Genomic DNA, 10,758 nt, shown 5'->3' on the forward strand with positions numbered 1-10,758 from the left:
AAAAGTGAGAGGTTACCTCGTCATCTTGATTATGTTTCGTTAGGCATATGTTAGCTTTTTCATCATTTGAGGACTCCATGTCATTGTTATCCCACATGATGTGAGCCTTATTGCCCTTTTTCTAAGATTTCTTGGATTTCTTTTGATTCTTATTTGCCTTTTTCCATAGAGGACATATTGTTCTAATATGTCATTTCTTTCCACATTGACATCAAGTAAAAGTAAATGAAGTTTTTCTTCACTTTCATTTTTCTCCTCTTGTTATTGTTTCTCATGCTGTAAGAATTTTCTGAAGTTTCATACCATGAGTGGTATGTCACCACCAGAGTCAGAATCTTTGGCTTTTAGAGCTATAATTTTGTTCTTCTTTTCTACTTCCTTATCCATAGCAAGCCTTTCTATCTCCATCACATGTTCCTGTAATTTACCAAAAATAATATGTGTGTGTGTGTGCTAAATCCCTAGATTCAAAAATCACAATGACTTTAGGTTGCCAACTATGCTTTAGGGATTGAATAATTTTCACAACCGATTACTCATTTGCAATTTTTTTACCATAGTTCTCATATGACTCATGCTATGGGTAAATCATGTTTGCATTTTACTGATTATCTCAAAGTTAGAAACTTACAAAAAAAACATCAAGCCCAAGAGGGATAATGATGATCGTATTCACCTTCAAATAGTATTGCACATTTTATTTAGCATCTTGCATCCAATCCTTTTTAATTTTGTTCTCTACAACACCATCAACTTTGTGCGTAGGAACAAATCCATCTTCCTTTACAATCTTCTAAATACTACGATTCATCCCATCGATGAATAACTTCATCCTCTCTTTCCATAAACTATACCCTTCTCCATTAAAGGATGGGAGTTTGAATTTTGAAACGATTGAAGTCATTTCCTACATCCTGGGATGGTTAATATTTCACAGGAGGAGTTAAGATTTAATGTTACTTGTTAAACATGTGAATCCAAGTACAAGAGAGGGGTGAATTATGGTATATAAAGTTCATGATAAATTAAAAAAATATATTATTTAAAACACAAAATTTGTGTTTTTTTTAAATTGTGAAGGGGAGTCTAGGGAAGTCGGGAGCACCAACAGACACACATGCTCCATGACCACAAGAAATGGAGACACCACATATCCACCAAAAATCTTAAGGCATTAGTTAAATGGTTCCTCTCTCATAAATCTAATATTAAACTCATTCATAGACGATGTGGGACTTTAACCATTCATACTTGCACCCAACGTCCTCCCCCACAAGATTTTACATTGGCTTATCTCCCCCTCCCCCCAACTTAACAAGAGCTTTTCCTTAGGTTAAGCTAAAGAAATAAGTATTGATTTTACTGGCTAATCTAAATAATGAAACTAAATTCTTACTAGGCTAAGTTCTAGACCCAAATAAATATTTTCACTGATTTATCTCGAAAATAAAAAAAATACTTTATAGAGAATGATACTCTTGAAATAAACTAATAATGATATATCAATACGAATCTTTTCTCAAAAGTAGTTTACCCTCACAGTGCACTAAGGAAACTTTTTAGCGAAGAATAAATATCATTGAGAAAAGAGGAGAGTAATAAAATAGAGAGAAATAGGAAAACTCTGAATTCTGATGTGATTTCAGTTGAGGAGAGTCTTCCTTTATATTTGAAAAAATTTGGCTCAAAAGGAAACAATCTATGGGCCGAATTAATGTGATGATCAATTAGATCAATCGATTATTACACCCAAATAATCAATTTTTCAAGCCATAATTGATATGTTTTAATATTTAGTCGTTACTGATTATTGAGAGCCTTGTTCCAATTGATTCTGAGTGTTACAAAGTAAAATAATCGATTAGAGGATTAGGGCTAAATGATTATCTAGTTGTAAATTGGCTCCAAACTTATTAAACGATTCCCTAATCGATTAGCTAGACGTTAAAAATATTTTCAGGTGATTTTAGCATGTAAAGAGAGGTTCCTCAAAGTCAAATTATACTGGTCATGAGTTTGATCCCCAGTAACAACATTTTTTAGATTATCAAAACTACGCTACTTTTTACCTTTGCTGGAAATGATACCTGAGGTAAAATAGCTTGTTTACATAATTTTTGTTGTAACCTATTTTTTCTTTTCAATCTAAAAACATCAAATTTATTGAAAAAGTTTGAATCTCCGTCATCATCATCACCACCATTATCATCAACAACAAATACATATATAGAATCGTTAGCATTAAATTTCAACAACAACAACAAGATCCATAAAATCTTTGAACATTAAGTTTCAAAAACAACACCAACAACAAGAACAATAAATAAATAAAATAAACAAAATCATTAAATATTTAATCTCAACAACAACAACAACAATAACATTAAACATTTTACATAACACAATAAAAATTAAGATTGTTAAGTTACATTTATGCTCTCCTAATTAACATTAAACATTTCTAGCAAGCAATTACAAGAGAAGAAATTACATTAAGGAATCAACCTTGAAATTTTTTCCTACTTTTGCAATCAATCTCATAGAATAATGTTATACTTTATTGTGTTCCTTTCATTATCATTGTTTTCATTATATTAAATTTGCATTTCAGCATTTTGGATCCAAAATTGATAGTTAAGATATTCACGTTCTTATTGATTGGTGATAGTTTCACACGGATTATTGATGTTTCATTGAGTATTGATGAGTTGGTCGTATATTGGATAAAAAAAATTCCCTTATTTGTTAGCTCAGTCAATGTATATATCATAAATAAAAAATAAAATATAAAATAAAATACTTTTCTCCTAGAGTGTCACCTCAATCGAGGTAATAGATCATAAATAAGAAAAATGAAATAAAATAAAATAAAAGATACTAAAATATAATTCAAAGATTTGAAAGTATTTCTTGTAAATATTTTTCTCTTGGTTTGTCATCTTGGTTTGTCATATCGGTAAAAAGTCATAAACAAAAATATATAAAAAAACAAGAGTTGAAAAGTATTGGCACTTAATTAGCAAAGTAGGGTGAATGGTGTCATATGGTGTAGCGTTTAGAGATAATCCACAAACAAACAAACATGTACTAGTATATAAGACTGACTTGGAATCGTGAAATCCTCAACCTTGTGACTTCACCAAAACCAAACACATCGTAACATGTCTTCTCCAACTGCACTAGCAATAATTTCTCTCCTTATCTTCACTTTCATATACCTATTATTCACAACCTTTTTTCATCCAAAACAGAAAAACAGTAACAACAAAAAGCCACCAGGTCCACCAACTCTACCGATAATCGGAAACCTTCACATGTTAGGCAAACTTCCACATCGAACACTTCATTCACTCTCCAAAAAATATGGTCCAATCATGTCCTTACAACTTGGTCAAGTACCAGCTGTTGTCATTTCATCTTCAAAAGCAGCAGAACTATTCCTCAAAACACACGACCTAGCTTTCGCAAGCCGACCAAAGATTCAAGGATCTGAGCTCATGTCTTATGGTTCCAAAGGGTTGACCTTTTCTGAGTATGGTCCTTATTGGCGTAGTGTAAGGAAACTTTGCACTTTGGAACTTCTTAGTGCTTCTAAAGTTGAGATGTTTGCTCCTATTAGAAAACAAGAGTTGAGTGTTTTGATTAAATCATTGGAGAAAGCTGCTTTGGTGGGTGAGGTTGTGAATATTAGTGATGCTGTAGAAAATCTTGTTGAAGATATTATATTTAAGATGATATTAGGTAGGAGTAAGTATGAGCAATTTGACTTGAAGAGGCTTGTTAGAGAAATAATGGTTTTATTTGGAGCTTTTAATCTGGCTGATTATATTCCTTGGTTAGGAGTATTTGATCTTCAGGTATATACCTTCTCCTTGTGTTCTTGATTATAAACAAAAATAATTATTTCTTATTTAAGAAAAATTCGAAATTTGAGAATGATATATGATTTTGTTGTTGTTTTCTATCACTTCTTCATGGTATTTTTATGGTAATAATACAACAAAAATATTAAAAAAACAAAATCTTATGTCATTTTTTTAAGTTGGACAATCATTTTTAAAATGAGAAAATTAAATATGTGAATTAAAACGATATTTTTTATCATGAATATTATTTTCTTCATCATTAAACGAAGTGGTATTTATCAACAAAAACAAACACAAATACGATTGTAAGATTAAGTTATAGCATCACATTTAATAATATCGATTTTTACCTTTCATCTAAAAATTGCATATACTTTTGAATTGTTTTTATTTTTCTTCTCTATCTCAACTCAAACACAAATTAGATATATTTTTATATGACCATGTTTATTTGTTACAATTAAGTAAGAAAAAGAAAAACAAAACCCATTAGATCAAGGTAAATAATGAGATGAGAAAAATCCACATTTTTTTTAAAAGTCAAATCTTTAATTTTCCATATGGTTTTATGGTTTTATTATGTTTACTAAAGGTATTTATTTTATAAACGTTATTATATATATCTAATTAACTCCTTTATAGGGATTAACACGAGGTTTCAAGAAAATCAGTAAAACATTGGATGAGATGCTAGAGATGATAATATCAGAGCATGAACAAATTACTAATGTAGATAAAACTCGCCGTGAAGACTTTGTAGACATACTTCTTTCGATTATCCACCAGACCATTGATCACGATAGTGAGCAAAATCATGTCATTGATCGAACAAACATCAAGGCTATTTTACTCGACATGATAGTTGCAGCAACTGATTCCTCTGCTATATCAATTGAGTGGATTTTATCTGAACTATTAAGACATCCAAGAGTGATGAAAATTCTTCAAAATGAGATACAAGATGAAGTAGGAAATAAGAGAATGGTTGAAGAGAAGGATTTGAAAAAGTTAAAGTACCTAGATATCGTAGTTGATGAAACCTTAAGACTTCGTCCTACTGCACCTTTTCTAATTCCTCGTGAATCTAGAGAAAGCGTCATAATTGATGGTTATTTAATAGAAAAAAAGACTCGAGTTATGATTAATATATGGACAATAGGGAGAGATCCTAATATTTGGTCCGAAAATGCTGAAGAGTTTTATCCAGAGAGATTTATTGACAAAAAACTGAATTATCAAGGACACGAGTTTGAATCTCTCCCATTTGGTTCTGGTCGTAGGGGTTGTCCTGGAACTCAATTGGCCTTAATTACTATTAAGTTGGTTATTGCTCAATTGGTGCATTGTTTTGATTGGGAACTTCCATATAATATTAATCCTTCCAACTTGAACATGGAGGAAAATTTTGGAATCGCAACACCAAGAGTCCAACATTTGCATGCAATACCGCATTATCGTTTGGTTGATGTCAAACATGAATAAATCTAATGATATTCAACAAGTTGATTACTAATAAGTATGCTAAGTATAGTTGGTCTATTATTTATGTTTATATAAAATAAGTTAATGTATACTTTATCTTTATAAATATTAATGGTATATCATCTGAGTGTATAAAAAAGCATGAAGAGTTAAACTTTCTATTGGATAATGGAACTGAGAGATCAAAGAGTTCTGCTCCTCTCATGAGAAACCAAACATGTTTGCTTTCCAAAACTCAAATAAAAAGGATGGAGTGTCTCGAAAACTATCATGTACTTTGTCATTTTTATATTTTCAAAACTGACACATCCACATTGTACAATCAATAATATCATGTTGTAATAAAGATATCTGATACCCACAAGAATATAGTACTCATTCTATCATTGTAATCTACAAAATTTAGAATTCTATTTTGATATTTAAAATTAACATGTTGCTTATTTTCTATATCAGTGATCAACCTTAATACCAAAAGAATTTTTTATGAATATCAAGAAAACTATTTACCAAACCTCTTCTCATGGAGAGACATATCTACAATCATAACAGTATCAATTTCACTTTAAGGTAGACAGGCATGAGGATCTTCGACATTAAAGATTAACTTGTGGCCAACTTTAAGTTTGCTTCGACTTTGAAGATTAACTTGTCACCAACTTTGTGTTTGCTAGCATGAGCAAACTCATAGCATTTTCCCCAAAATACATCTCTATTTTTGTTCTCATCAGCTCGCACTTGACTTTGGTAATTTTAGTTTATTGAGTATGTTCTTTAGGGAAATAATTCCTTGTATGCTCCATTGGAATGTGCTATACATATCAAACATCAAGAACAAAATAAAATTCAACTAACAATGATTTTTGAGAAAGTAATTTAGTATTCTAACCAAAACATTTGCACGTTTAGCCAGTTGTCACCCAATTGACTTAAAATGTAATAAGGAAATGAATTATGATAAAAAGATTTTTCGAAACTCAAATAAATTTAAATTGATTTTAAAAAATGGGTAGAAGAAGAGAATACTACCAAAAAGATATAAGATAATAAAGTAAAAAAGATAAAGGAAAAAGAAGCAACACACATGAATTATACCACTTCAATCCAAAACAACGTGGACTACTCTTATCTCTGGAAAAAGATAAAGGAAATATTTATTACAACACATATGTTCACAAATGAAATACACTCAACCTTTTCATATCGAACGTTTACATCAAGTTCAACTTACAACCTTTATAACTTATAAGATTTTCAAGAGAACATTATTATCTTGATTTACAATCACATATCAGAATAGTATACCAACATGTACTTGCTAAAAGTACAATACGTAACAACTCTTTAATGGTTAATGGATGTCATAGGTTTTGAAGGTTGTTGTGATGTTAAAGCAAGCTCATGATGGAAAGGTGAGAAGATCTATATAGGGTGTTTCTAGAGAGTATATAATATGCCTGTCAATCTCATGATTGATATATTTATAGGAGTCTCTTGGGACTGAGTCTTAGGACCCAAAAGGCAATATTTATACTTCCCCCTTTCGAGAGCGTGAGAAGTAGGTAGTTACTTGCCTTATTTCTGAGGAAAACCTGACTTCCCCTTTTGACTCCCCTACCATAATGTTATGTATAGGGAAACATCACTTCACATATTTCCATAGACGAGCGGTTAATCTAGGAAACAAGCAATATCAATATAAAACAGGTGTGCGTTCCTGAAAACGGGCGGCTGGGAAGTTTGATGGGGGCAAAGTATTGTGTCGTCTGTCCTTAGGAACCCCTTGCACTGTCTCCTATTTCCCTTTGCAAATATACCAATACACGGTTCCTCAAGTACGAGGGATTGTAAAAGACGAAGTGATTTAGTTTAATCACCACCTCTTATTTGGATGAGCCTCTGATATGCATTTGGGGGAAAGTCCCTCAGGTGTTTTGGGGAAGAGTCCCTTAGGCATACCTAGTGGTGAATCCCTCAAGTGTGGCCTGGGGTTGTAAGACCCCAATTTTGTCCCTAAGATCCCTCATGGCATCATAACATTGCATTTGCATAGCCTCAAGGATCATAAGCATCTTGGTTCCCCTTACCTTTTGGTGGGACCTCTTATGAGTAGTTTGAGATCACCAAGCATGCTTGATTTGTATATCATTTCTTTTCTTATTTTTACTAACCAAAAGCACAAAAATATGTCACTAACATCTTTTGTTTGTAGCTTGAGCAATCACAAGGTCCAAAGCTTCAAGGAGATCATTGGTACAAAGATATAGCCAAGAGGAGATGAAAGCAAGCATGGTAATGGTTCCCAAAGCTCTCATCCATCAAATATGCCTCCCTAGCATCTCAATTCATCATTTTGATCAAAGTTAGTCAAAGGGTTTGAAGTTTGTTCCCCAAGGAAACCCTAGTTCATCTGATCATCCACAATGCCTTGCTCTTGAAGCAACCTCAGCCCATGATCAAATACAATCAAGGGAAGTTCTTTAATTCATCATTTCATGCATATTTGAAATTATTTGAGTATCCTCAATCATCAATTCATCAAGATATGAGTCATGGACTTGAGAAGTTGATCAGTCAATTCATCTGACTATTTTGAAATGCACTGAGACCTAACTTGTTATGTGTTGGTCAAATGGAGATGATCCCAAAAGCAAAAATGTTCTTAAGGACAATATGAACAACTTTCATGTTCATCAAAAATTAATTTGAAGATGGAAGATCATCTCCCGTTCCAAGACATTATAGGTCATTTTGACTGAAACCCTAATTTTGGGTCAACTTCCCAAGGACATAACTCATTATTTTTTTATGATTTTGAGATGGGATCAAATGCATTGGAAAGCTTAAGATATCTACTTCAAATGTTATGTTGAAAATATTCTTATACAAGAACTCATATATATATATATATTAGTGTTCACATAAATATGAGTTCTTGTATAGGAATATTTTCAAAATATCCATATAGAGAAGGGTATTATGTTCATTACCATTATTTGAGTGAGTAGGAATTTCTTATTTTAAATTTATATCCAAGTTTTCTAATTGCTGCATCCAATTTGTAATAAAAAATTATACAAGAAAACGCCAAAAGAATAAATTTGAGAATTAAATTTTTGTTCACTTAGTTTTAGATGACATGCCAAAAAATAAAATACAGAGTGTAAAGGCTTTTTAACTCATATTTATGTAGGGTCAGTTCTCCAAAATATTGATATGATTATGGGCCCGTTTATTTTGGCCTTTTTTAAAAATGATTTTTATAGTGTTATATATTTTAGTGTAAAAAAAATTTAAAAAGAAACTTTTCATAAAAGCTTCAAATGAAAATTTTGTTTGAATAATTATTTTTAAAATGTTATTTTAGGTATTTTATCATTTTATCGAAACTTTTTTTGGATATCAAAATTTCAAAAAATCACTTAATTTTGAAGCTATTTCAAATAGCTTTTTCTAAAAATCATTTTTGAGATGCAATTTTTTTAAAAAATTGTGATTTTGACTATGTTGTGATCTTCAATAATGTATATTTATGTTATACAATAAACAATTCAATCTTTTAATTTATAAAAAATAAATTTCGAAAAACTTATAATATTTTGAAAAATATTTTTGAAAAATCCATTTTCAAAAATACAAAGAAAAAATCCATTATTTTAAAGCTAAAACAAACTGGCCCTATGTTTATAACCAAACAAAGAAGAAATGACACACTCATGAAGGCTTGCACTTTTTCTGAGTTAGACAAAAATCATTATTTTTTATTTAAGAAAAATTCGAAATTTGAGAATGATATATGATTTTGTTGTTGTTTTCTATCACTTCTTCATGGTATTTTTATGGTAATAATACAATAAAAATATTAAAAAACAAATTCTTATGTCATTTTTTTAAGTTGGACAATCATTTTTAAAATGAGAAAATTAAATATGTGAATTAAAACGATATTTTTTTATCATAAATATTACTTTCTTCATCATTAAACGTAGTGGTATTTATCAACAAAAACAAACACACATACGATTGTAAGATTAAGTTATAACGTCACATCTAATAATATCGATTTTTACCTTTCATCTAAAAATTGCATATACTTTTGAATTGTTTTTATTTTTCTTCTCTATCTCAACTCAAACACAAATTAGATATATTTTTATATGACCATGTTTATTTGTTACAATTAAGTAAGAAAAAGAAAAACAAAACCCATTAGATCAAGGTAAATAATGAGATGAGAAAAATCCACATTATTTTTAAAAGTCAAATCTTTAATTTTCCATATGGTTTTATGGTTTTATTATGTTTACTAAAAGTATTAATTTTATAAACGTTATTATATATATCTAGTTAACTCCTTTATAGGGATTAACACGAGGTTTCAAGAAAATCAGTAAAACATTGGATGAGATGCTAGAGATGATAATATCAGAGCATGAACAAATTACTAATGTAGATAAAACTCGCCGTGAAGACTTTGTAGACATACTTCTTTCGATTATCCACCAAACCATTGATCACGATAGTGAGCAAAATCATGTCATTGATCGAACAAACATCAAGGCTATTTTACTCGACATGATAGCGGCATCAACTGATACCTCTGCTATATCAATTGAGTGGACTTTATCTGAACTATTAAGGCATCCAAGAGTGATGAAAAATCTTCAAAATGAGATACAAGATGAAGTAGGAAATAAGAGAATGGTTGAAGAGAAGGATTTGAAAAAGTTAAAGTACCTAGATATCGTAGTTGATGAAACCTTAAGACTTCGTCCTACTGCACCTTTTCTAATTCCTCGTGAATCTAGAGAAAGCGTCATAATTGATGGTTATTTAATAGAGAAAAATACTCGAGTTATGATTAATATATGGACAATAGGGAGAGATCCTAATATTTGGTCCGAAAATGCTGAAGAATTTTATCCAGAGAGATTTATTAACAAAAAAATGAATTATCAAGGACACGAGTTTGAATCTCTCCCATTTGGTTTTGGTCGTAGGGGTTGTCCTGGAACTCAATTGGGCGTAATTACTATTAAGTTGGTTGTTGCTCAATTGGTGCATTGTTTTAATTGGGAACTTCCATATAATATTAACCCTTCCAACTTGAACATGGAGGAAAAATTTGGACTCGCAACACCAAGAGTCCAACATTTGCATGCAATACCGCATTATCGTTTGGTTGATGTCAAACACGAATAAATCTATGTATATTCAACAAGTTTGTGACTAATCAATATAATAAATATAGTTGATCTATTTTTGATGTTTGAGTTTATTAAAATATTATTGAGTAATATATCATACTATTTATTATCTCTAACAATACTTGAAAATTGAAAAATGTTATACTATGAATAAAACTTCCCAAAACAATATAAATGTACAACGGTTTTGATTGTATTTGATA

At 30.6% G+C, this 10,758-nt stretch overlaps 1 protein-coding gene across 1 annotated transcript; it reads left to right on the forward strand.

The window, feature by feature from the left end:
• The first annotated feature begins 3,134 nt into the window (after positions 1-3,134).
• Positions 3,135-10,550, forward strand: LOC127113357 (cytochrome P450 CYP736A12). The gene is made up of 3 exons (XM_051046486.1): positions 3,135-3,857; positions 4,509-5,327; positions 9,711-10,550. The coding sequence occupies exons 1-3, from the start codon at positions 3,162-3,164 to the stop codon at positions 10,548-10,550; spliced, it is 2,355 nt and encodes a 784-aa protein (XP_050902443.1). The 5' UTR covers positions 3,135-3,161.
• Positions 10,551-10,758: the final 208 nt, after the last annotated feature.

The sequence above is a fragment of the Lathyrus oleraceus genome, unplaced genomic scaffold, assembly GCF_024323335.1.
Source record: "Lathyrus oleraceus cultivar Zhongwan6 unplaced genomic scaffold, CAAS_Psat_ZW6_1.0 chrUn0276, whole genome shotgun sequence".
Taxonomy (NCBI): Eukaryota; Viridiplantae; Streptophyta; class Magnoliopsida; order Fabales; family Fabaceae; genus Lathyrus; species Lathyrus oleraceus.